Below are 27,956 nucleotides of genomic sequence, written 5' to 3'. Positions count from 1 at the left end.
GAGAAGTCCTGGTCCTCTCCTCCCTGTACCCCTGAGAGCCATGGGAGGGAGAAGTCCTGGTGAGACCCCTGAGAGCCATGGGAGGGAGAAGTCCTGGTCTCCTCCTCTCCCTGTACCCCTGAGAGCCATGGGAGGGAGAAGTCCTGGTGAGAGGCCTGCTCTCCTCTCCCTGTACCCCTGAGAGCCATGGGAGGGAGAAGTCCTGGTGAGAGGGCTGCTCTCCTCTCCCTGTACCCCTGAGAGCCATGGGAGGGAGAAGTCCTGGTGAGAGGCCTGCTCTCCTCTCCCTGTACCCGGTGAGAGGCCTGCTCTCCTCTCCCTGTACCCTTGAGAGCCATGGGAGGGAGAAGTCCTGGTGAGAGGGCTGCTCTCCTCTCCCTGTACCCCTGAGAGCCATGGGAGGGAGGAAGGGCTGGTTCACACACATATCCTCCAAACTCTGGCTGACAAAGATGACCAGAGTCCCTCAACGGGTGAATATGGGTCAGGGTGGTTCTGCTTGAGGCCATACCCAAGCCCAGTCCCAGTGATCTATACACTAGGCTGGGGGCAGGCATGGTGGGTGGTACCACCTCCAACCCACAGAGAGAACCACGGCTAGGAGGTCACTGAGTACAGGCACAGGGTACAGCTGGTGAGGATGGGGTATTAATCACAGAGCTCCCAAATACTAAGAGACAACTTTCATGTCTAAAGAATGTAACAGAACAGAGACTCAACACTGCTATCCCAATACAGCCAAGGACATTTTGTCTTTCTGTTTTCTCAGTTTTAGTTTTTTCCTTTCCTCCATTGACATTTATCCTGTTTTCTTCAAAAAACAACAAAAACTAAAAGGATGATTTGAGGTTTCCCAGATGTGGGCACCACTGAATAGAGCCCAAGCTGTATAGTCCAGCGATGCATGAGTGAGTGTGTATGTGTTTGTGCCCAAAAGTGTGTGTGAGTGTGTGTGAGCATGAGTGTGTATGTGTTGATGTGTGTGTATGAGTGTGTATATGTCCTTCTCTCCCTGAACAGGCGAGAGCCAATGCAGACGCCTCATCATCAATACCTTTATATCATCCTCATCATCAATACCTTTACGTCATCATCAATACCTTTATGTCATCCTCATCATCAATACCTTTATGTCATCCTCATCATCAATACCTTTATATCATCCTCATCATTGCTGTCGTCTTCATTATCATCTGCCTCTGACTCTCTCCACCCCCCTCTCTTTCTTCTGATCTTCTCTCCATCTCCTGGGCTGCCCTGGTTGTGTTCAGGTCAGGGCAGCCACGAAGGTCCCAAAGCGGTTGGAGATGTCGGAGTGCAGGGAGCGCCAAGAGGAGACGGGCCCCCCTCGGCCCTTACTGTCCCCCAGCTCATCTGTGCAGTGGACGGACAGGCACTGCAGGTGGCTCCCCCCATTGCCCCCTCCGGGCCCCGGGGCCCCCACCCCTACTCCAGCCTTACTCTGAGACAGCTCTGACTCTGAAAAGGAGAAACAAACACAGAGAGAGGAGAGGGTTAGTGAGTGGGCCAGCACTGTGGAACATTAAGGATACATTCATTCATCCTCAACCACAAAATAAACATCTTCAGTCAATATGTCAACACTAGAATTAATCATAAAATCCTATATCTAAATTAGATCCTAATTCTCATCCCACTCAAAATCTGTGCAGTAAAATGACCTCAACAACCCCTCTCCTTCTCCCTCTCCCACCCCCATCCTGCAGGCTGGAAAACGACAATGCTCTAAACCCATCCCCCACCTTCTCCTTGCCAGGACCACGCACACACACACACACACACACACACACACACACACACACACACACACACACACACACACACACACACACACACACACACACACACACACACACACACACACACACACACACACACACTGTCAGTCCCGGTCACCCGTGCAAATGGGGAGCACTCCTCCCTAACCTCTGGTCATGAGGTCAGAGGGCTGTGAGGAGGCTGACCTTTAACTCTGCATGACCTAATTTACTGGTATAATGACCCTGCTGCAGAATCGACCCCACGTCACCGTGGTGTCAAACCTATATTAAATGGAACCAAGCTTCCAGAAAATCTATATATAGGTTTATCGAAGGTTGTATAAAAATCAGCCGTGCAATTCTAGAGGGACATGGGAAACGCTGCCAGCTGAGATGCATAATCCATCCTCTGTGTCAAATCGCATGCGTTGTGTAAGAAAACATTTGCGAGAGGTAGATTGACGAGGACAGAAAGTGCTAGGCTAAATTACACGCATCTGCCATGATATAGACCAGCAGCATTCTGAAAGAGTAGGAGGGGCAGGAAGGAGAGAAGGGCAAGGAGTTAGAGGTAGAGATGACGGGAGAGAGAGGTTGTCAGACTCTTACTATCACTGGTTTCAGTAAGCCCCATTGGTGACTGCAGCATTGCATCATGCGTTTGGGGTCTGCCTCCAAGCATGCTCTGAGCATTCTAAAAAAAGAGTGCGTGAACATGGTGGATACCTGCTGTAAAAATCAATCAGGCTATTCCCATCTGTCCTTAGCACTCAAAACACTTCTGCTGTGTTCCTCAGCCCCAGGTTGTTACTACTGCTTTGAGTGGGAGCGTAGCCGCAGAGACAGACAAGCTCTAAATAGCTCAGACATGCTGAGGTACAGGCGTCAGAGACAGGAGACTATGATACACACTCTGCTCTAGGCACAGGGCCTGTACATCACACAATCACTACTCTGATCTGCCCACCTCACTACTCAACAAAGTGACAGAACAGAGAGAGAGAAGAAGAGAAAAGATACTCTGACCTCAAAACAGTCTCTGTGTCACACTTTCCTTTTTATCTCTTCTCTCTCTTCCCAAATGCTTTTTTGTTTTTCTCACTCTCTCTGTATATATTTCTCCCTTCCTTTACTTCCCTGGAGCAACTATGACACGGTGTTAACAACACACAGCCAGAGAAACAAGGCCAGGTCAGGACAGAGAGTGAAGGAGGCAGGGTGGACAGGCTAGGGCCGGGAAGACAGGGAGGTGGTGAGGCAGCCTTGCCCCCCAGCCTGTCTGGGGAGCGACCACTGGAATGGAAAAGCGGAGGGATTTGGTAAAAGGTCACGCAGCCAAGCTCCCGCCGCTCCCGCATCTCTCTCCCTCCTCCTCCACACAAATCACCCAAGGACTCTGGAGACTAAGCGGAGCGACGGTGGGGGAGAGAGGAAGGCAGAGGGGGAGGGGACGGGTGTGTGGGGTTGTGGGGATTAGTGGTGATGGTGGCAAGAGCCAGCGTTTGCCAGAGGGCCCTGCCATACACCTCTGCATGGCTGACACCCACACTCAGTGAGCCTGGACCACAACCCCCTCTCCATGTGCTTCCTCCTACCCCCCACTCCCATCCCCAGCACTGTGCCCTCCAGCACCCGCCGACAGCCCATGGTAGCTGGGCACAGCAGGGTCCACACCGGCCTGAATAGGCAGCCAAGCGTTCCCCTGGCTCTCTGCTGACACACAGCAATCTGACAACACAGCCACAAAACACACCGCCAACCACCGCCACTGCTGCCATATCCACACCAGCCCTCAGCTGCCGCTCCACACACAGTCTGCATGGTCCCAAAACAGACAGACATGGCCCCCAGCCTCATACATGCAAGGACAAGGACTGTAAACACACAGTCAAAAGCATCCACTCCCTCTGTCCCAGAGCCATGCTCAGACGTGTGATCGTGTGACCACGTTACTTTATTTATCAAAATAAAAACATTAGCATTACCAATGATACTTTCACATAAACAATCATTTACAATGTAGTAATTGCCACCAGTTTCCTAGTTAAAACATTTTAAAAATATTTTTATAATCAAAACACTGTACCTCTCAAATTGTATTATTACAAGCAGAAAAACCATTCTCCTTGAAAAAATACAAAGCTCTCCTTTTAAGGAGTAAGCCAGTCAATTGTAGTGTATCTGTGGATATTTCTAGGTAATACCCTGGGAGCCGAGAGAGACGGAATTTTGGTGGAAAATCTACACGCTACACTTAAATGTTAAGCATTATCCACGGCACCATATTTGTTCAAAAGTGGAAACGGCAGTGTGAAATTCTACATCACACAGGCCTAAATCCCAAATCACCGTGACATTTTACAAGCTGTGGAATCTCTTTTCAATAAAACCTTGTTAAGGCTGTTCAATGACTCGCATTATTTTGCCATGCAGCGTACTGTTCATATCCACAGTGATATCTCAGTGATAGGCTATTCATCTCAGAGAACGAGTGCTTAGCATCACACAGGGCGAATACCTAATAAAGAAGAAAACAATAATATCACAACCAACTAAGCTGAACCACAAATACAGTTAAATATCCCTAACCATATTACAAGTCAAAAAAGGTAACCATGGCAATTCAAACGCTCCGTTTTTTAATCCACCTCTATTCCTCTCCTCTTTCTAAAAGTGTGTGATTTACAGTGTGACTCCTCCACGTAGGCTTATAGAGCCGTCACACAGACACAGCTCGTGACGATATACACAGGTGAACAACGCTTTCCACTAGCGTGCTGTGAAGAGAACACACACACACAGCACAGCACAGCACACTGCTCTGTTTCGGTTTTTCTGTCTGGCTGACACCAATATGTCGGAAGCTGACGGCCTGAATCTAGTACACGTCATGCCATCAGTTCTCTAAGTCTGTAAACAACACTGGGAAGGAATCCTTATTGAACGACAATAAATGTCATATTCTCACAATCTAACTATAATTGTCAACCTAAACATTTTATTAAACGATTAATGTAAACTGATGAAGCTAATGGTAATTATTATGTTGTAAAGGCAGTTAAAAATGAAGTGTTATGATAGTTAAATGCACATTGTGTACCAAGTCCCTGTGCAGATGTGTGCATTAGAAACAAAGTATATGCTAAATAAGACTATGTATATGTGTGTCTTGGTGTTCGCTGGTCTCTCTTTCGGAGCCAGAGAATTTCACAGAGGCGTCACATTGATTTCCGAGGTCCATTCTATCCCAAGCTATACTTCCATGACGACACTTCACCTTTAACCCTGTGCTCCCCGGGGCTCGGCCTTACCCTCACCGAACACAAACCAGCCCAATCCGACCTTCGCCGCTCTCTAGTGAAAACACCTAGAGGCCTCTGCTCCTATGACAGTGAGTGAATTCAGATAAGATTCCTGTAGCATAACAACCATAGAATTAGAAATTAGAAGACACATTTAATTTAATAGGATCGCTATGATAAAAAACTAACACTAAGGACATTAGAGAAGATTCTAAGTTCGGGAGCACAATGCACAGATACAAAGTCTGTTTTTTCGACAATCTAAGGAGTGATGGTAAAGAACACAGAAAAATGATGTAACATTTCTGTTATCATAAAGCATACTTTAAAGGTTAGTCATTTAGGTCTTTAACACTTTTCCTGAAGGCTCATGGTACCTAAGAGCAGGACATGTGATCCGGCGCCTCTCTACTGCACTAAGCAGACCGACCAGCAGAGCAAGGCTTCACATTAAATGACAATCACCAAAATATATATACAAAATCATGAAGTTATCTGCTTTCAACTAGCTTGGTGAGGGGCTACAGGAATCCCTGTGCGAGGAATATGGGAACTACTGGAGGTATGACCCAGGTATCTGATGGTGGCCTGGGGGTTGGTAGTTGCTGTGGGGGAGTATGGCATGGGAGGCCTTCTCCGACCCCCACTCAACCCCACTGCCACAGGTTGACCTTTCCCCTCAGAGAAGGGTGGATATGGAGGGGGCACATTTCTCAAGCGAGGGCACAGGGGTTATTTTGGTTTGAATTTCCTCTCTGTTCCCTGGCCTGCAACAAGAAGGAAAAAAACTTGCCCAGGCAGGCAGGCCTTGGCCCGGTCGCTCCTCCTCACCCCTTCTCTAGTAAACTCTCTCCCTTCAGCCATCCCCTCGTACACACACACCTCCCCCTCAGGCCGCAAGACGCGCTTAGGAAACTAGACACAAAAGGGAACACGGGAAGTGATTTAGTACCTCCTGCATAAATCAAAACCATGTCCAGGACCTGTCATCCATGTCATCCAAGTAGGTGACATATTGATCTACGTCTCGCTCTCTATTTTGTTTCAGTCCGTCACTACACACTCTGTGTATGTATTTTTGGCCCATTTGGAAACCCCAACCACTCATGAAAACAGTGGAAATGTAGGGATTAGGAGCATCTGCTAGGGAGACGCTAGGAGAGGAGGGGGGTCGGAATGGGTTTAGGGGGCTGACTTTCTCAGCCACAACACTTAACATACAATCCCTATTTCAGCTAGTCCTCAATGTGGGAAGGTAGCTGGTCAATTCAAGGAATCTTACACTTTCATGTGTTTGTGATAGAAATAGTTTAACACTTGAAATCAAATGACTGAATATAATTGACTGAAATAATAATTATCCTGTTATTAATTAATTCATTAATTGACCCTTGATTGAAGAAAATAAAGATTTACTTGGAAATGTACATATAATGTCTTCAAAATAATTAGCACTGGTTGCACAATTATTATTTTTTATGTCAAATATAATCAATCCTTTTCCATTTCCAAGATAACAACACAAAGTTGAAAAAACACAATGTTAAAACTGTAAATAAAATATAATTATAATTATTGAGTTAAAGGTGATATTGCTGTGTGGTATAATGACAGTATTAAGCTTTAGTGATGACAGTTCCACTGTTGAAAAGACTCAAATGTGCTGTTTAAAAAAATCCGAACCATTGTTTCTAACATCCGAGTATCTAAACTGCCCTAAAAAAAGAAATAAGGAAGGTCCAGAGGATGGAATTGTGGAGAAAATGTAAGACTTATTTTCTCTCGTTCTCTCTTTACAGTGAGGCAAACGACAGCCATTACCATCTTGCTCGACCTCGCAAGTCGAAACCTAAGATGTTCCCAGAAAAAAAGATAAACTTCTTTCCATCTCTCCCGCTTTCGCTAGTACTCGATCAGTCTCTGCTCTTCTCTCCCAAGAGAAACAGCTCCGGTGTCATAACTCATTTGTCAATTTTTCAATACGAATTAAAGAAATCTGACGACTACCTGTATGCCAAATAACCTAACTGCTGCTGGCGTTATGACAACACCTCCACACACGCACGCACGCACGCACGCACGCACGCACGCACGCACACACACACACACACACACACACACACACACACACACACACACACACACACACACACACACACACACACACACACACACACACACACACACAGCCTAGTAGCTTTAGCATGGTACAACTCTGCTGAACAGAGGGAGTGTTAAGGATTATAGTCTATTTAATTGATAAAGACAACTTGCATTTCTCACAAACTATGTTAAAATCATCTCTACAGGGATTGTTGGTAGCTACATATAAAAATATATAGCATTTTCTACAGGAATAGTAGATGCCTTGTTTTTTCCAGTCCCTCTGGGCACTGGCTGATTAAGACCCTGGACATTAGGAAACGTGTCACATACATCCAGGCAACCGGAGCCTCCGGTGCCCACCCCCCCACCCTGCATCTCCCAGACAAACTCAGCCGTCCATTCCAAGGGGAATATTCACACCCACACACACACAGACAAGTTTGATTTTATTTCAGCGCTCTTCCCCAGGGAAAACAAAACACTGCTATTTTGAAGAGTCAGAAATCCAGCTAGCAAAAGGCATGGAACCTTTGTTCATCCTTTCCTCTCTACATCAGTCACAAAGACATGTTTTAACACGCCTCCTTTGACTGTCACTGGTGGTAAATGTATTGCAAAGGCCTCAGCATTCAGTGGATACACACATACACAGTAACATCTGGACAATCAATTACTACAGACAGAACTACAAGCAGAAACCTTGTAATGTCCTGTTATGAGCTGCAAATTCTATAAGACAGGAGACTACACACTGGGCCGGTGTTATACGTGCTAGCAGTTCATCAGTAGTAGTGATAATTACAAATGTATTGGGGTCTCCTGTGGATGTACTACATACTAGCGGGGATTGTACTTCAAGCAGGCCAAACTGACGTAAAGCAAGCCAAATGGACGTAAAGCTAAAATAAGTTGTGATGAACCCTGACATAACTTGTCAGATAATTGTATCACACTGTGATGAATTCTCAGAGCTGGAACTGAGAGAGGTGTTACTACCAGCAACTATTTCCATTTCACTACAAGTCAGAGAGTCTATTCCAGCATACAAGACACCTGAGCAAAGGTCTGAAACCACAAGCCTGTGACCAAGTCTGCATAAATCAAACATGATGTCACACTATCAAGTTTTCATGTCTTCATCACACACACATACACCTCTGGTCCCTCCAGCTGATAAACCCACACTATCGAGTTTCCATGTCTTCATCACACACACATACACCTCTGGTCCCTCCAGCTGATAAACCCACACTATCGAGTTTCCATGTCTTCATCACACACACATACACCTCTGGTCCCTCCAGCTGATAAACCCACACTATCGAGATTCCATATCTTCATCTCCAGGTGATAAACCCACACTATCGAGTTTCCATGTCTTCATCACACACACATACACCTCTGGTCCCTCCAGCTGATAAACCCACACTATCGAGATTCCATGTCTTCATCACACACACATACACCTCTGGTCCCTCCAGCTGATAAACCCACACTATCGAGTTTCCATGTCTTCATCACACACACATACACCTCTGGTCCCTCCAGCTGATAAACCCACACTATCGCGATTCCATGTCTCCATCACACACACATACACCTCTGGTCCCTCCAGCTGATAAACCCACACTATCGAGATTCCATGTCTCCATCACACACACATACACCTCTGGTCCCTCCAGCTGATAAACCCACACTATCGAGTTTCCATATCTTCATCACACACACATACACCTCTGGTCCCTCCAGCTGATAAATCCTTTTACATACGTCTCATATTTGTCTTAGTCCCGGTAACTGTCAATGGGGAGGGGGGGTAAGGAAGAACAAACACACTTACATGGTGAAAGCAGTCCTAATGCCCACTGATTCATGCTGATAGTCCAGCTGATAAACCCTTTTACATGTCTCATATTTGACTTATTCTGTCAATTCAAACACACTTACATGGTGAAAGAGTCCTAATCAATTCACTGAAAGGAGACAGAAATTCACAAAGGGAGACAGAAATTACTTTGTGAAGAGACATAAGAAAATAAATGCATAAAAATGAGGAAAGGTCCAACTTAAAATATCTCAAAGTCTGCACTTTTGCTCCGTTTGCGGCTATAGCTATAATATATTCCTCACAAAAGACACACACACTTCACTAGCCTCTCTGTATCTGTCAATAACCAAGTTAACTCACAGAAGATGCCAGAGGATGAATTGGCACTTTTGAGAACAATATTACCAGGGCTAATTGCTGTGATTATGATAATGATTATTATTACTGCAGTATGGGAGAGTGCAGAGAACACTATGCTGCCTGGGTGTGTGTTGTTGAGGAAGTCAATACGCAACGCCTTGCAAGGAGGGATCTGGAACATGGACCGCCCCAAGCTGTTTTCTCTTCATTCAAACAAATGTCAATCACATCTATTTTCTGCTTTAAGAAAGGAAAAAAGGGAAATAAAAATGACTCATGTGATTTATGAGTTGTCGCTGGAATGAAATGTCAATACGATAAGTATGATTTTAACAAACTAAGAAAGGTGGGAAGGTGGGGTGGTCTTATAGGAATATTGTCCTTTCTTCCTAGGTCTCTTTAGGTGGCATGTCAATATGCCTGTTGCACTGGATTAAATTGCGTCCTAATCAGGGTGTCTAAGCATGAAAAGTCCCTCTCTACCCACTGCTCTCCTACACATGCCAACAGCAAGCCAGCGCATGCTCTAACTAATAGTCACTCCACCACCACGAGAACAGTCACTCTGTTGCATGAGACACCGTATTAATCCAGAGGACAGATCCTAGCACAGTATGTACAAAGTGATAACACACACCGTAAATAACTTTCCCTGTGTGGTCAAACCGGAAGCAAAAAGTCAAAAAAATAAAACCAACTGAATCATTTCCTAGGGCGACAAGTTGCTTGTTATCAAGAGTGTGCACGTTTTTCAGAACAAACCGTCAGGTCCTGGCTATTATATCAGGAGCAGAGAAGGAGAGGCGAAGAGGGTACAAGAAGACGAGATAGAGAAAAGAAGATGAAAAGTACCTTCATTCACATATACACCCACTGGCATACGGAGGCCATACAGTATATGGGCCTCATGCCTACAATAGACATGACTATGTCTTAGTGAATAGCTTTGGCTGAATGGTAGTTTATCACACAGACAGAATAAGCTACGGAGGGTTAAATGGGGGAAGTTACTGACAAACACATCAGTCTCTAAACAACCACAGTGGAACTCATACAGGGAGAGCTGAGACACACAGGGTAAACAGACATCAACACAGAAAATACAACACAACACACTCCCAAACAGGCAAGCTTGACTCTATGCTCAATCTCATATTTTTCTTTAACAGTATTGTTTAATGCAACAATATTATCAAATCCCATATACCTATGAGGCACTTCTGGCACCACGTTCTGGCCTGAAAACATCCCCCACTACCTCCATTAACAATATATATGAGAATACAGTCTGTTCTGTGATCCCAACTCCTGCACTGTCTGAGACCTCACCTATAGTCACAGAGCCCCAAACACCACAGCTCCTGTCCTCCCCATGCCACTACCACCCGTACCCCTGCTATAGACACAGGGAGGCCTATTGCCAAATGTCACTTCAACCATCCCCCTCCCCAAACAAACAGAGGCCCATAACCCACCTGTCTCAATTGGGCAGTTAAACTCAACTTCCCGTAAAAACACTGAATGCAGTCTATAAAGCGCCCAAGTAACACAATCACTCAGGACTCCCACTATTAAAGCTGTTCCCAGGATGGAAGGACCTACGCAGCCCCCCCCCCCCCCCCCCCCCAGCTTCCCCAGCTTCAGGACACTGTGATGGGGCATAGGACAGGGGCATGAAGACAGATACCAACAGAGTGGGCTGCCACAATATTAAACTAAATTGGTTTTAGTGGTGCACAACACCTGCACGGGTGTCATATGATCAACTCCAAGACATAGAGAAATTTGCAAAATGCAGAAAGAAACGTAACTTCAATACAAAAAAACATATGATCAGACCATGTGTGTGTTACGCAAAATGTGCTGTGTATTCAATTGAAATGTGTGATCTTAAAACGTTTTTATTGATTAGCCACATCATGCAGGAATATAGAAAGGAACCATGATGAAATTGTGTGAAAAAAGGTGTTATTTAAAAAAGAATTGTAAACCAGCTATCATTAGCATTATAACATTATAATTATTATTACTACTATTATAAAGGATAACTATAAGTTATCTTGTGAACTGTACTGAGAACCTTGATAACTAACAAGACAATTCGAAAAAAACTGTTTCTTTAAACTGTCATTGTAAATCTTAGGCTCAGGCAACGACCATGTGTTCACCTGTTAACCAGCTGGTTGACTTGCAACAAGACATCAATAACAAACATAAATAGATTCCACAACTTAAAAAATACTGACATATTCCTACATTCATCAATATTTTTATTTCACTTCTACGGAGCACAAGTTCAGATGTCTATGACAGGGTCGTCAAACTCATTCCACAAAGGGTAGGGTGTCTGAGTTTTTTTTAAGACCTAGACAACCAGGTGAGGGGAATTCCTTACGAATTAGTGACCTTATTTTGTCAATCGTATACAAGGGTGGAGCGAAAACCCGCAAACACTCGGCCCTACACGGAATAAGTTTCACACGTGTGTTCTATGCAATCTTCCAAAATAACTTTCAGAATCCTGGTCTTTAGCATTTTCCAAGAGAATATAACTGTTCATCGATTGTGCCTATATGGGTAATATTTACTAGCCTACTGAATATGTGCAACTAAAACCACAAGGCCCTATTTATCTTTATCTGAAGCGTAGCGTTTCGTTGAATGCATAGGATTTCGCGCGTCTCTTGAAAAACATCCAATTCAATCTCAAAATCCAACAACACACCTCAACCCTTTTTCATCTTTGCCGTCTGCAGCACTCAAATGAGAAACTGTCAAGATCCGTGATTTGTGCTAACTAGCTATCGATCGAGCCGAGCAGCATGGGTTTTGTGCTTGCAAGGAGCTGAATTGAGGAAGGAAAAAATGTGCGGAGATAGGAGAGACGAGAGAGAAATACTTTAACAAAATCGAAGTGGCTGTTGCTGTGCATTTTCTGAAGAATAAGTGCGCCTTGCTAAGACATGTGGATCTTGAAAAAATGAACTATGGACAAGGCGAGAATGTGTCTGCCTGGTCTGGTTGACTGCTCTGCCTCCTAAACAATGCGCTATGACTCCAGATTCCGTGCCCTGCGCCCCCCTCTCCTCTCAGCTCCCGCAGTTAGCCAGAACAAAGGGATAGTGAATACGCGCTGGGGGCTACCTATTCACAAGAGAGTTTTGGTGTCTCGTCTCTGGCGGTAGCGATTTAATAACGTCTCACTGCGACCTACCGCCTTTTGCAGCACTGACTGACTACCATTTCATTCTTGCTATAGATTTTCAAATGTCTATAGAAAAAAAGAGTGGCCTCAGAAAAGAATATCGAGACACAAAAGACATTACAATTGCACAGAAAAATATTGCGACATAAAAATACGACATAAATCAGCAATATTGAATTCATAATTTAAATATTTATTTGAAGTAGGTTTTGATTGATGAAGGAGCAGTCAATAAAAAGTAACTTCAGCACTGGATTAAATTGAAGGGGGAAAAAAGTGCTTTTAAAAAAATAATCCAAATCCCTGTTCTAGCTATAGCACAGTCCTAATATAAACAATAATAGGAAATAATAATAGGTCATCATAATAATAATAATTGTTATTATTATTTTAAATGCACGTTATTTCATTTCCTATTTATGAAATAAAACAAAGCAGATGCCTTAGGTATGACCGGTAATCCAAAAACAGGAGAACATTTTTTGTGTTGTTAATGTCAAACCTTGATTGACAGGATTTCAAACCGTTTACGTAAAATGTTTAAAGTGCCAGCCAGCGTCTCTAATCACACTATACCAATTTCAACAAGCACTTAAAATTAAAGGCTACAACAGTTTCGTGGCATAGGCTACTAGAATACTAGAATTTACATTTGTTCGTGAAAAAATAATCATTTGTATCTCACGACCAACCATTTTATTCCTGAACCATGTTGGCGAAAAAGTGGTTGGCAATAGTCTACAATAAAACCAAAAGTTTTAAACAAATTAGAAAAAGTGAATGACGCATCCATTATTATTATAGTATTATTTTCTATTAGTATCATATTATCATGTTCAATGAAAATCTGTTCTTCGAGGACACATCATATTTAGGAGAGAAAAAAGGTTCGAAATAAAAAAGATTAAGATAGGCTACTCTTGTTTATAGTAATATCACTCTTCTTCATATATCCTGACAATGCTGCCCTTTCCAATAGTAGGCTAATCTAAAATCAATCCACTTTCTCCAATCCCGTTTATTATCCCATAGCAATAACAAAAACCAACAGATATGTATGGAGGGGAAGCCCTGCTGTGAAAACGCATCTCAGAAACCTATTAATCTTCTCAGTGTAGTTGTTCACCCTGAAAACCCCGATAAAGCACCACAGGAAATGTTTACTTTTCTCGCGCTGTTCCTTTGAAGTTCCTCAACAATAGAATAATCCATAACACGCACCAAATGATAATTTAATGTTTATTTAGAACCACAATAAATCCGTTTTAAAATGTTTTCCTGATTAGTGCTTTTTTTATTTCGTATAGTTAATTAGCCTGTGGTCCAATAGCCTATCCCCTGTGTAGTCCTATAGGCACACAGAAAAACATAATCAATTATTTATGTATTTTTCTAGCCTACATATAAAACTTGATATACCTGATCTACTTGTTTCCATAGAACAGCTACTTCGAAAGGAAGTCCTGACTTATTTTAGACTAGCATTCATATCATTTTCTGCTCATCGGAGATGCAAAACAACATCGGGCTTATGTGCATATATGTTGAGTGACAGCCTTAGACGGATGTGTGTGTGTGTTTGTGTGTGTGTGTGTGTGTGTGTGTGTGTGTGTGTGTGTGTGTGTGTGTGTGTGTGTAAATACAGCAATAAGACAGTACTAATCAGATAGTAAAACAAAGTGGGAAATATAACCATAGAGCATATTCAATTACCTTCTTTGCTGTTATTCTGGCTCTTGTTTTTTTCCCAGGGTGCCATGGCCTTGTCGTCCTCTGGCCCATCCATCAGGGCCTTGTCACTGGGCACGTACCAGGTGGCGTGCTGCTCTGCCATCAGAGTGTCAAGGTCAATAGTGCCCATTGAGCCCTTCCCAGCATCCGGGCTGCAGCTCGCCAGCTCATTGTCTCCGTTCTGTGAGAGACAGTCACCACTCTTCTTGCCATTCTTCATGCCCAGAGGCTGGTCCTCTGAGATGCTGAACTGCTGGCGCTGCAGCTGGATCTGGGCCTGCAGTATCTCCAGAGGGTGGATGTCATCCTGGCCAGAGGTGCTAGATGGAGTGCGTACCTGCTCCATCCCAGGCGTGCCCGGGTGACCAACTCCATTGCCACCTGTCCCCACACCAGCACTCAGTCCATAGCTGTCGGGTGTCGAGGTAGTGTGATTGGTGATGTCCTGCATGCCTAGGGGCTTCTGCCCATTCATCAGGCCCTGTTCCCCCCTTTGCAGCTTGGGTGAGCCGGTGATGTGCGGGCTGCGGTTGGGCTTGGAGGCAGGAGCACCTCCTGCATCTGAGCTAGAGGACACCTCATCCTCGTTGCCGTAGTGGGCGCTGACATCATCAGGAAAATCTATGCGTGGTGAGTTACTGTTAGACTTGGTGACACTCTGAATGCCACTGTCCAGAGAAGACATCAGGTCTGCCTGGTCCCCCAGCATAAGGTCACCTCCTTTTCCCCAGGAGGGGGATGGGAGGGGTTTCTCATGGGGCGTACCCCCACCCCTCTCCCCAACGCCAGCTGAAGGGGGTTGCTGGCCTGGACTTACAACAGGGTTTCCGCTGTCAGAGGAAAAAAAGATCCCAGGGCTCACATGCCCGCTGTCCCTTTTTCTCCTCCCTCTCCCTCTCCCGTTCCCTGTTGCTGCTTTCCCCTCACTGCATGGGGTAGCGTCCATGTTGTAATTTGGGGAGAGGGCACTGGCTTCCCCCTGCAGCGTCTGGTTTTGACCTGCAGGTTTAATGTTGCTATTCCCGTTGCCAGGCATCTGGCTGTTCTGGGAAGTGCCGCTCTGAAAGTATTCAGGACCAGCACTGCCAGTCCCGTTAACTGTGCTGCTATTAATGTCCTGCTCCGTCTGACTCAGTTTTCGCTTGCCCTCATTTTGGTTCTTCTTGTTGAATGTTACGTTTAGGTTGGGGGCCCCTAGGCTAGCTATCATGTTCTGGCAGGCCGTGGAAAGGGCCGCCAGGCAGCTCTGTCCAAAAACATTGTCTTTAGTGCTGGTTTTGCTATAGTTCCCCAGGGAGAGTGCCCCAAGTTTACTGACAGAGGATCGCTGGCCTGGGGGGAACTCAGACTGTGGAGGGTAGCTCCCTGGTGAGGTGTTCACCCCCTGGGGATTGCTATGTGGTGCCCCCTGACGGTTAACCCCTCCATAAGGAAACGTTGATTGAGATCCCATGGGAGGCCCGGCAGGGAAGTCAGTCGGCCGCCTCTCTGATGGTGCGTTGGGGTGTCCTACCCCGGCTCCGGGGGACTGCATCTGGGAGAGATTGCCCATGTTGTTGCCAAACTGGGGGTGCATACCAGGAGAGTGGAGAGCCTGTACGTGTCCATCTCCAGGTATCCTCATTGGCTCCTGTATGCCCATCCCATTCATGCCCGGCCTGAACATCATACCGACTCCATTCTGCTGCAGCCCCATGTCGTGGGCTACAGCCTCCCCACCCGTTACCCCCATACGCCGCGACATGATCTCTCCTGGTGGGTGAGAACCGGGGAACCAGTTCTCCTGAGTTATATGAGGGTTCTGACCCTCAAAGTTGGGCATCCTGCCCCCATTCTCCCTGTCAAAGTTGGGCTGAGGCATGCTCCCCACTGGGCCTCCATGAACCATGGGGCCTGGAGGTACGTCGCCATGGTGACCCAGCTGCTGCAGGCTGGGCTGCCTCATCCTCTGCTGCTGGTTCCGAGAGGCCATCTGCTTGATCATCATGGCCGCATTCTGCCGCTGCTGCATAGACTGCTGCTCAGGCCCAGCGTGCTGGAGTGGACCCGGGGGGAAACCATCTGTCACAGGTGGGGTGAACTCACCAGGAAGGCCAGGGTAGGCCGAGGGAGAGAGGTGGTTCTCCATGCCCTGCACATTGTGCATGCCACTACCCCACGTGCCGCAATTCTCCCCTCCGTGTGCGTTAGGGAACTCAAATCTGGGCCTTTTAGCCATGTTCATATAAGGACTGTCAAAGTGTTGCAGCCTCTGATTCGGAGGCTGTTGGGCGGGAGGAGGGGGAGCCGGCTGTTGCATATTAAACATGGGATCCCCATAGGGGTGCAGGCCCCTATTTTCCAGTCTGTGAATAGGATATTCAAACTGGTTGTGTTGGACAGGCATCATGACACCACCGTCCAGCATGTTGGGGTTAATGGAGCCCGGCTCAGACTGGGGAGGCCGGGGGAGGCCTGGGGGGCATGAGTTCTGTCGCGCTATCAAACCAGCCTGCTGCTGCTGCTGCATGAGAGGGTGTCTAGCACTGACCCCCAGCTCCATCCCCACGGGAATCTTACGGCCATTCCCAAAGCGCTCAAAAAACACTCCGTGCTGTGGGGGAGGCTGAGGCTGCTGGGGCTGTGGGGGAGGCTGCTGGTGCCCTTTGGAGAGGCCCTGTATACCCGGTGTCCGAGCCATGGCAGGGTTTCCAGGGAAACTGCCACCGGCCACCGGCCTTCCTGGCCCAAAGTGGGGAAGCTGAGACTCTGATTCTGAGGGGGAAAATACAGGTACTTCAAAATGTCCAGTTGGGGGTTCGCTGGGGAAATTATACTCTAATCCCTCCACAGCACCCTGATTGGGCATTCGTCGAGGCTCCAGACCATGGGTCTCTGAGGAGGAAGAGGAGGGCAGACCATGGAAGGATGCTGCCCGGTTAGGTGACTGGTCCAGGGGTAGACAGGGGGCAGGAACAGCGTGGTTGCCGTTAGGGGGGCCGTTGTGCTGGAACTCAGACATGTTACCAGATCTCTGCTGCTGCTGCTGCTGCTGCTGCTGCTGCTGCTGGGAGAAGCCGTCCCCTGCTTGGCCCTCAGCGATGGGGTCAAACCCCTCTCCAAAGCCCTGCTGAGGCCCCATGCCACTGTTGTTGTAGCCCATCAATCTGCCACCATGCAGACAGGATGATGCTGGGTCTGGGCCTCCAAAGTTCCCATTGAAATGAGGGTGGTGTTGGTGAGGGTGAGACTGGTGGCCGTGGGGATGGCCTTGATGAGGTTGCTGGTTGTTGAAAAATCCATGCATGGGTCCTTGCTGCTGCTGTTGCTGCTGAAGTCCGCTGCCTGCATGCATTTCCGAGTGGCCCCGTGGGTGAAAGCCACCGTACTGCTCCCCATTCATGTTCATATTGAGCCCGAGCATCGGAGGCTCGTTCAAAGGGCCCATGCCCGGCTCCACGGCTCCTGGAAGGCCTCCGGTATGAAAGCCGGGGCTTTTGTAATGGGAGCTCATGTTCAGTCTTGGCTGGTTAATGTTTCTCTCTGACTGGCCAGGGTTTATGCTATTAATCTGAGAACCAAACTGCTCCAGCCCAAACATACTTCCCGATATCAATCCTGCATGACAGCCAGCTCGCCTGGCATAGGCAGTCTAGCTTTAGTCTGGTTTTCTGTGAATCTCCACACAAAAAAAAGAGGACAAAAACGAAAATAGAAGAGAATGCCCCAATAGATATTTTGATATCTTAAAAGTTCTGATTTAAAACGTAGCCAATGGATCTTAAATCGGTTCACTCACCCAATACGTTCTCATAGTTTTTTTCCAATATCCAACTTCTCCCTAAAGTGTTGTGGCGAAAATAAACCGGAGAGGACAACGAAGCAAGAAAATACAGTCTGTCCTTGCTCGTTTCCGTCTATTTCTATAGGCGTTTGTTTATTCCTTTAATTTACAAAAGATACAAAAAAAAATTCGCTTGCAATGTGACTTTGATATAATATCATATTCCAAAGTTTTCTAAGCAAATTTCTTCTTTACAAACTTGACAAAAACCGCTCCTTTGATTTATGATTGACAGAGATCACAAGGCTTATGAAAATTGAAAGAAACACATAACTATCTTCTTCGTCCACTTCATTATTCCAGTTCGTCAAATGTCCCAGGACGCACAGTTTGGAGTGTCCTTTCAAGATCCCATTCTATAGACATCCACCGTCAATCTGCACAATTATAATTGGTCGTTGTTTTGCAATCAAAAGAAAACATTTCCCACAGTTCTGTGTGAAATGTCTTATTACTGAACTATAAGCAATTTTACAAGTCCGGAGGGAAAATCCAGCCCAGTCATGATGGCTATCTGGAGAGCCGCTTTTGCACCACCGTGTCCCGGAGCCTCCAGCACTCACTACCCGCACTCCACCATCACAGAGCGGCTTGACAGCATAGTCCAACCTGTCCTGATCATGTGCCCACCAAGCGCCCAGAAGGCGCGGAACCTCTATCGGCTGTTTCCCTCTCTCTCGCACTCTGTAGGCTGTAACGCACTCCTTTTGCTCCCGATTCTGACGTGGTCTATTCCAGCTTGGAGCGATTCAGAGATAGATCACACTCTTGTCTGGCGCTTGGCGCTGTGTGAGATCAACGCATTCAGGGAACCAGCAACAAGTTTTGCATTTCTGCAACCAATTCCATCCATGAGGTCCTCGCCAATCGGAGGCTGCGGAGCGCCAATGCCGAGGGAGGGACCATCTTTTAAGGTGGTCCAAGATGTGGATGAGAAACGCAGAACGAAAGAGTAACGTCGTGTATCTTAAAAGAGCGCCGTTCTCAAATAAAGTGTATTCTAGCCCATGTCAGGTGTGTTACTTGCTCCATTGTATTTTAAATGTATGATCTATATAGCCTATGCAATTTAAACTTTCATTTTTTGTTTGAGATCAATCTCATTGTGGGTTTTTAGATCACATACACTTGTGAATGAATAAACGCCTATATGTTAGTATAAATTAAGCCTATGTTATTTCTTTAATTGTTGATAGAAATGGAGATGTAGGAAATTAATTTAAACTCAGTCAAAGGGAAATGGTCTCACAATAGCTTTTCTTAAACAAATGCCGGAGCACAATCACTGGCCCGGAGTTTGCATTGTCAACGCAAAACAGATTAACATTTCCATTCAGATTAACTCGACTATTACCATAAATCTGTTTACTTTATAAATGAATAATTCAAATCGCCATTTATTTTATGTTTATTGGAATGAAGGGGACAGCCGGCAAATTAAACGACCAAGTCAACCTTTCTAAAACGTAGACTCCTGTAATACTTAAGTTATTATAAAAACTCTGAAAATAACAATCAAATGTAAATGCACATGCTATTTTCAGAAGCGTGATAGGCCTATCTATAGACTAATCCTGCAACATTGCCCTCTAGGCTAATCCTGCAACATTGCCCTCTGAGGTCTTTTAAACGGACTGGCCTATTGTTGCACAAGAGGGAGTGTTCTTTGATTTAAAGTCTGCTGCTGAGAGATAAGATATATCCGATCAAAATACAAGCGCCAGTGATAATAGTGATATATTGATGTTTCACATCCTATCGCGACAACAGGGCTGTAGAACTATTGAAATGAATATGGCCCTATGGACGATTGAATGTTCATGTATTTTAGGTGATAGGCAAGTCAATAGTTAGAGTGTGTGTGCGTGAGAGAGAGAGAAAGAGAGAGAGCTAGAGAGAGAGATAGAAAGAGAGAGAATTGAAATTGACAGAAAGAGAGCATTTGTTTGTTACCTCACGAAAAAAATCCCCCTTAAAAGATCAATGGCATCGGATCTACTGGATTGTGTAAGGAGGATACCATAATCGATAACAATATTTTGCACTCTATAATATCTCACATATACGTGTTTTCAAGTTTGGGCTTTACGGATCCGCAGGCTTGAAATGGTAGGCTATCAACTTTTACAAAAAGAGAAAGTAATCTCTTGTGAAATATGCACTGTTCAAATAAGTAATGCACGGGAAATAGACCATAAACCACAGTGAACATGTAATGTTATTTTACTGTTTGCTAAATATATTACAGCAATTCAAATGTAATGTCCTCATCAACTTTTGTAGCCTACCCTATATATAGTTCTAATAATAATGTGTTTGAAAGAAGTCTTCAAGATGATTTACCTTTGCGCTTCTATTAAATTAACTCTCATTCAAAAGACATCCAGCTAATTGCCCAAGTTAACGTTTTTTCTAAATATCAATTTAGACAGGCGCATCTGCAATTGCACAGGATGCACTTTGTCGATCATAAAAGGACTCGTCCGACAAATTTAGACATAAATGGAAATAGTTAATGAAAAAAAAATTAAACTCCAGATTCTGCTTTGTTTCCTGTGGTGCGCTTGGGTTCTGATCTGGCGCTCTTTGACGCGTTGGATCTAAATTGTCACACCGTGGGATTGAAAGATTTCAGCAATGTTGGTGTTTTCCTTTTGCAATTTAAGAATAATGGTAGGGGATGAAGTATTAATTTAGCTGACAGCCAACTCCTACTCTCCATTGGACGATGTTTTCACTCCCTACAAAAAAATAAATGGAATAGGCTACATGAAACCATATATGACTAAAGTAGTTTGTTGTTAAATATGCAACAATTTGAAAGACAGTCAGCTCCGTTGTAGGACAGTTTTTCTTATCTTATGTCTACCATACCCTGAGCGTTTTTGTACTACTCCCCCAATCCTCTAATGTTTAGTTAATATGAAGCTAGAACGTATCTGAGATAAGTATATGGTGTTGCATATTTGTATTTAATCTGTGATTATATGTTCTAGGATACTACTGGCCTACCAATAGGCTATTGTTTATTCATTTTTCAACGCATATAGCATACTCTATCCATGTGTTTTATATATATAGGGAGTGGAACACATAGCCTACCACATATGTAGGACTAACAGATCCATCCTTGTGAGTTTCTCGAGGGGTACGGTGATTTTTTTGGTTTGTTGTCTGCATAGGACTAGTTCCTCGAGAGGTGAATAAGAGGGGGTATTTCACTTCTATCAAAAAGGCACAGTGCCACCTAGCGCTAGACATCAGAACAAGGGTTTGAGACAGCATCAACAGCGTATGAGGTGAAGGCAGGAATAACATACTTTCGGTATAGATTATGTTGCTAGTGCTAGATAGACCTATATCAAATCATCTTTGAAATAAAGTTGATATCATGGTATCTACATTTTAAAGCCGGCTCTGTTTTGACTTAAGTGATTAAGCGATGTACAGTACACAGTTAAGGCCTCCTTTTAGAGAGAGAGAGAGAGAGCAAGAGAGAGAAATAAATAAATAGATAAAGAGAAGCAAGCGGGGAGTTTGTGCTATCACGTTTCCTGCTCCTTTTGAACACTGCACTCCTCCCAAACAAAGAGGGCTTTTACCAGGGGTGAACCCACAGATGAATTTCAACCAAAGATTTGTAATTTTACCTTGCTAAAATGATTAAGATATGATATAATTAACTAATTTGGAAGTGTTTTCACAAAAGCAGACTTTTCTGGGAAAAGCCCCCACTTCATTTTATCCACAAGAGGGTTTGTATCACCAAGTGTCTTTCCCACAAATTTAACCCCTAATCCAAAACTCAAGTCAAAGCAAATGTGTGCTATGAAACTAGCCAGTAATGCAATGAAATAAAAATTATATACAAAATGTCAATGAAAGGATGTTCACTCAGTACATGTACTGTCATCTAGACAGTATTTTCTCTCCGCCTGAACCCCCTAGGTATAGTTGGACAGGGCTGAGATGTCAGACGAGTAGATTCATAAGATGGACACCAGAGGGGACAAAAGGGAGGCCAGGTTAGGGGTCAAAAGGTGGGGTATAGTTTTAACATGGCCGTGAGGATTGTAACTCTAGCAGACAGGTGAAAGTACAGGAACAGGGAGTGAGGCAAAAGAGAAGAATAGCAGGAGTGGACAGATTTTCTCACACAAATATTCTGCAGGGAAAGAAAATAGGTCTAAAGTGTGCTGAAGCAGGCCCTCCATCAGACACTGCCTTCCGCCCAGGGGAGCAGGCTGTGTGCCAGGGCAGGGGGTGCCAGGGGAGCAGGCTGTGTGCCAGGGCATGGGCAGGGGTGGACAGGCCAGGGGGTGGGGAGCAGGCTGTGTGCCAGGGCAGGGGTTATGGGCAGAGTGGTGGACAGGCCATGGGGGGGTGCCAGGGGTGGGGAGCAGGCTGTGTGCCAGGGCAGGGGTTATGGGCAGAGTGGTGGACAGGCCAGGGGGTGCCAGGGGAGCAGGCTGTGTGCCAGGGCAGGGGGTGCCAGGGGAGCAGGCTGTGTGCCAGGGCAGGGGTTATGGGCAGAGTGGTGGACAGGCCAGGGGGTGCCAGGGGAGCAGGCTGTGTGCCAGGGCAGGGGTTATGGGCAGAGTGGTGGACAGGCCAGGGGGTGCCAGGGAGCAGGCTGTGTGCCAGGGCAGGGGTTATGGGCAGAGTGGTGGACAGGCCAGGGGGTGCCAGGGGAGCAGGCTGTGTGCCAGGGCAGGGGTTATGGGCAGAGTGGTGGACAGGCCAGGGGGTGCCAGGGGAGCAGGCTGTGTGCCAGGGCAGGGGTTATGGGCAGAGTGGTGGACAGGCCAGGGGGTGCCAGGGAGCAGGCTGTGTGCCAGGGCAGGGGTTATGGGCAGAGTGGTGGACAGGCCAGGGGGTGCCAGGGAGCAGGCTGTGTGCCAGGGCAGGGGTTATGGGCAGAGTGGTGGACAGGCCAGGGGGTGCCAGGGGGCAGGCTGTGTGCCAGGGCAGGGGTTATGGGCAGAGTGGTGGACAGGCCAGGGGGTGCCAGGGGGCAGGCTGTGTGCCAGGGCAGGGGTTATGGGCAGAGTGGTGGACAGGCCAGGGGGTGCCAGGGAGCAGGCTGTGTGCCAGGGCAGGGGTTATGGGCAGAGTGGTGGACAGGCCAGGGGGTGCCAGGGTGCAGGCTGTGTGCCAGGGCAGGGGTTATGGGCAGAGTGGTGGACAGGCCAGGGGGTGCCAGGGTGCAGGCTGTGTGCCAGGGCAGGGGTTATGGGCAGAGTGGTGGACAGGCCAGGGGTGCCAGGGGGTGGGGGCAGGCTGTGTGCCAGGGCAGGGGTTATGGGCAGAGTGGTGGACAGGCCAGGGGGTGCCAGGGAGCAGGCTGTGTGCCAGGGCAGGGGTTATGGGCAGAGTGGTGGACAGGCCAGGGGGTGCCAGGGAGCAGGCTGTGTGCCAGGGCAGGGGTTATGGGCAGATTTGTGGACAGGCCAGGGGGTGCCAGGGTGCAGGCTGTGTGCCAGGGCAGGGGTTATGGGCAGAGTGGTGGACAGGCCAGGGGGTGCCAGGGTGCAGGCTGTGTGCCAGGGCAGGGGTTATGGGCAGAGTGGTGGACAGGCCAGGGGGTGCCAGGGTGCAGGCTGTGTGCCAGGGCAGGGGTTATGGGCAGAGTGGTGGACAGGCCAGGGGTGCCAGGGTGCAGGCTGTGTGCCAGGGCAGGGGTTATGGGCAGAGTGGTGGACAGGCCAGGGGGTGCCAGGGAGCAGGCTGTGTGCCAGGGCAGGGGTTATGGGCAGAGTGGTGGACAGGCCAGGGGGTGCCAGGGAGCAGGCTGTGTGCCAGGGCAGGGGTTATGGGCAGAGTGGTGGACAGGCCAGGGGGTGCCAGGGGCAGGCTGTGTGCCAGGGCAGGGGTTATGGGCAGAGTGGTGCCAGGGGTGCCAGGGGCAGGCTGTGTGCCAGGGCAGGGGTTATGGGCAGAGTGGTGGACAGGCCATGGGGGGGTGCCAGGGGGCAGGCTGTGTGCCAGGGCAGGGGTTATGGGCAGAGTGGTGGACAGGCCAGGGGTGCCAGGGGAGCAGGCTGTGTGCCAGGGCAGGGGTTATGGGCAGAGTGGTGGACAGGCCAGGGGGTGCCAGGGGAGCAGGCTGTGTGCCAGGGCAGGGGTTATGGGCAGAGTGGTGGACAGGCCAGGGGTTATGGGCAGGGGTGCCAGGGAGCAGGCTGTGTGCCAGGGCAGGGGTTATGGGCAGAGTGGTGGACAGGCCAGGGGGTGCCAGGGGAGCAGGCTGTGTGCCAGGGCAGGGGTTATGGGCAGAGTGGTGGACAGGCCAGGGGGTGCCAGGGGGCAGGCAGGCTCTGGGGTGCTTGGGGCACACGCCAATGCAGCTGACAGGATGCTATGTGAAGGAGAGGAGCACAGCGCTCGGAGAGAGATAAACAGAGCAAGAGAGCTAGAAAGAGAGAGAGATGTGAGCAAGTGTGTAGCTGTATACTGCTCGTCAGGGAGTTTGGAGTATGATGATGATGAATTCACTACAGAATGAAGGCTGATGGAACAGTGTAGGATCCTGAGATGTTGCAGCATCACCTTATTACTGGGTTTTACCATAGCAAACATCATACACTCTTATTACTGGGTTTTACCATAGCAAACATCATACACTCTTATTACTGGGTTTTACCATAGCAAACATCATACACTCTTATTACTGGGTTTTACCATAGCAAACATCATACACTCTTATTACTGGGTTTTACCATAGCAAACATTATACCTTCTTATTACTGGGTTTTACCATAGCAAACATTATACCTTCTTATTACTGGGTTTTACCATAGCAAACATCATACACTCTTATTACTGGGTTTTACCTTAGCAAACACCATACACTTTTATTACTGGGTTTTACCATAGCAAACACCATACACTTTTATTACTGGGTTTTACCTTAGCAAACACCATACACTCTTATTACTGGGTTTTACCATAGCAAACACCATACACTCTTATTACTGGGTTTTACCCAAACATTATACACTCTTATTACTGGGTTTTACCATAGCAAACATTATACACTCTTATTACTGGGTTTTACCATAGCAAACATTATACACTTTTATTACTGGGTTTTACCATAGCAAACATTATACACTCTTATTACTGGGTTTTACCATAGCAAACATCATACACTCTTATTACTGGGTTTTACCATAGCAAACATCATACACTCTTATTACTGGGTTTTACCATAGCAAACATCATACACTCTTATTACTGGGTTTTACCATAGCAAACATCATACACTCTTATTACTGGGTTTTACCATAGCAAACACCATACACTCTTATTACTGGGTTTTACTATAGCAAACACCATACACTCTTATCGCTGGGTTTTACCATAGCAAACATCATACACTCTTATTACTTAGTAACCTTTTACTGCAGTGGGCCAAATCAGGGTCACACAGAATGTGTCTTGGTTGTCTTAAACAAATCTACTCTGAAACAAAAGTATACAGTTTACACACATGGTTATGGGCTTAGAAAAAGTACACAAATGTAACATGTGAGATACAGATTAGAAATGTTTTCAATGTTAAGTTTGCATCCCAATATTACACTTTATATACTGTACATAACAGAAGACTGAAATATAACAAAACCTTTTGACATAGAAGCACAGAATTGTCTGTGTTCTAATTTATTTTACTTGATTATGAAATAATGAAAAATATGAATAATATTCCACCCATGAGGACACTAGAGAGCAATTTGGTCATGTGACTGCAGGAATTAAAGTGAGTTTAAAGAGCAACTTGGACATTTTGTCTTATAGGAGTGGTTGATTCATAATGAGTTATTCTTAAATTCCATGAACTTGGATTTATTTCCATTTTCCATTTCAGTATTTCTAACGTGCCTTATTTCTAACTGCTCAAAATAATTGTAACTCTGACCAAACTTAACATGAAGAAAAAACACCAAGATTAGTCAAACAAACTAAACTTCTCCTTTACCCTCAGAGTTCCCTGTGATGATGAATCCAGCATGACAATGGACAGTCCTGAGGCTGGTCACCACTGTCACATTTCCACACATTTCTATAGTGATTTAATAGCCAATTTGTCTCAATATTCTGCTCAATAAGACAAGATAGTCAAAGTAAATGTCCCTCATTGCCCCTTTTTTAATGGCTGGTGTTAACACGGCTCTTCCTCAGTTAGACATATATCACCAAGGGGGGACGCCCAAAGTGACAGTTCCTTCCCTTTTTAGGGTCAGCGTCCTGTGCAGTGGGGAACTGTGCAGCAGTCTCTCTCTGTCCTCAGCTGTTCTGTCAGTCAGCTCGGCCTTCTCAGCACACAGGGTCACCAAGGGTTAAGCAGCATCTGTCATCCAGAGGAACGCCATTCTGTAGGGGGGAGGAGGGGTGCGGTGGGCAGTGAGGTCCCCGTCTGTTTTAAAGGTCCCCACCTCTTCCACCTCTCTCTGCACAACAGGAAGCTCAGGAGAATCTCAGGGGCTAGACTCAGCCCAGCTCCAAAGATGAGGAAACACTGACATCATTGCCATCCAAACCAGGCCAAAAATAACTCCCCCACCCCTTGAAGACCTGTGGCCCCTGCACAAATACAGTCCCAGAGGGGTCAAAAGAACAAGGCATGATGCAGGGACTGAGCCAGTAGTTAAAGGCTCACCAACCATGCCCCTTCCTCTTAAATACAGCCTCTCACCCTATATGGACAGTCAGTGTGGAGGGCACAGCGCAGCAACTTGCAGGAAGCATTTAGTCTTCCTTCAGTGTATTAATATATGGACAATATATACCCCACCTGTTTAAGGATAACTTGTTTTTTTGAAATAGTACTGAGAATGGAGGTGAGGGGTCAGCCCATTACATTTTTGCCATATCCATGTATTTTGGAGTCAGCATTCTAAATCAATAGCCCCTAACAGGGACCTGGTCCATAGCCCCTAACAGGAACCTGGTCCATAGCCCCTAACAGGCATCAATCCCTGGTCCATTCCTGTGTTCGCCTGTGAGCTGCCTTAAAGTGTGGTTAACTCTGCCCATGTCCCCTTTTAGAAACTGTATTATTTGCCTGTTTTGGTACAGATATGACTTTTTTTCCATCCATGTGTGACCATTCTCCACAAACAAGAATAAAACAGTGAATCTCTCCCGGCAGACTTTCTGTTCTTCCTGCTCTCCAGCGCCGACCTCCAGGAGATGGATGTGGCGGTCTGGAGTCACAAATACACTTTCTAACACTCCCAAGGAGGTGTATGAATGAACTAGATGCGACTCGAGAGGTGTGAGCAAACTTCTTTAAGAGGGAGAGAAAATAATCATTTAGACTTACAACAGTGACCATTTCCACAGCTCTTTGACATGTTCTTTATTTTCTCCATTCAAAACCAGTCCAGGAATGTCATTGTATATTTACTTGATCAACCATTGGGAATTTTGATTCTAATCTGAAACCATGTCATCCATATGTCCAACATCAGATCCTTCACATGTACCTCATGGGGGTAAGGAGAAAAAAACAGTATGAAAGAGGCACAAATAAGTAAAACATTGACAAACACTGCTAGATGCCTATAGCTCATCTCTTACCTGAAAATCCACAGCAACCATACAGTGTGGCAGAATATGATGGTGCAAATCAACTGACGCTACCTTGTTAGTCAGGCAGTTACCCATCTATTATCTATGCAGACTGAACACACCAGGGCTGTACTCACTTCTCCACATCGCAGCAAAATTGTTCAGGTAGTTCCTCCCCGTTTCGGTCAGTTTCCTTCCGTTTGGTTTCTAGACCCATAGCAAACATTATAGCCATTTATTAGGC

General features: G+C 46.3%; 2 protein-coding genes across 3 annotated transcripts; one reads left to right on the top strand and one right to left on the bottom strand.

The window, feature by feature from the left end:
* Positions 1-107: 107 nt before the first annotated feature.
* On the bottom strand, positions 108-18,952 carry LOC135514091 (transcriptional activator MN1-like). Of its 2 annotated transcripts, XR_010451630.1 has the most exons (3): positions 14,296-18,952; positions 5,915-5,998; positions 1,428-1,479 (listed from the first exon to the last, which is right to left on the bottom strand). XR_010451630.1 is itself a non-coding variant. In XM_064937287.1 (2 exons), exons 1-2 carry the CDS (start codon positions 17,891-17,893, stop codon positions 1,268-1,270), a joined length of 3,810 nt encoding a protein of 1,269 aa, XP_064793359.1. In that variant the 5' UTR covers positions 17,894-18,952; the 3' UTR covers positions 108-1,267. The 2 variants fall into 2 exon arrangements, 1 of the variants encoding a protein (XP_064793359.1); XM_064937287.1 differs by lacking the exon at positions 5,915-5,998 and having other exon boundaries at positions 108-1,479.
* A 3,609-nt stretch (positions 18,953-22,561) lies between these two features.
* On the top strand, positions 22,562-24,487 carry LOC135513616 (spidroin-1-like). The gene has a single exon (XM_064936494.1). The coding sequence runs from the start codon at positions 22,562-22,564 to the stop codon at positions 24,485-24,487; it is 1,926 nt and encodes a 641-aa protein (XP_064792566.1).
* Positions 24,488-27,956: the final 3,469 nt, after the last annotated feature.

Source organism: Oncorhynchus masou, chromosome 25 (assembly GCF_036934945.1).
Source record: "Oncorhynchus masou masou isolate Uvic2021 chromosome 25, UVic_Omas_1.1, whole genome shotgun sequence".
Taxonomy (NCBI): domain Eukaryota; kingdom Metazoa; phylum Chordata; class Actinopteri; order Salmoniformes; family Salmonidae; genus Oncorhynchus; species Oncorhynchus masou.
The sequence above is the reverse complement of the archived record's forward strand: the minus strand, read 5'-3'. Positions and strand labels throughout refer to the sequence as shown.

What these genes read in the sequence shown, in the direction of transcription:
- LOC135513616 (XM_064936494.1), top strand. Translation starts at nt 22,562, where the DNA reads ATGGGCAGAGTGGTGGACAGGCCAGGGGGTGCCAGGGGAGCAGGCTGT.
- LOC135514091 (XM_064937287.1), bottom strand. Translation starts at nt 17,893, where the DNA reads ATGTTTGGGCTGGAGCAGTTTGGTTCTCAGATTAATAGCATAAACCCT. An exon ending in CCAGAATAACAGCAAAGAAG is followed by an intron (nt 1,480 to 14,295) that starts GTAATTGAATAT and finishes TCTCCTTTTCAG; the next exon opens with AGTCAGAGCTGTCTCAGAGT.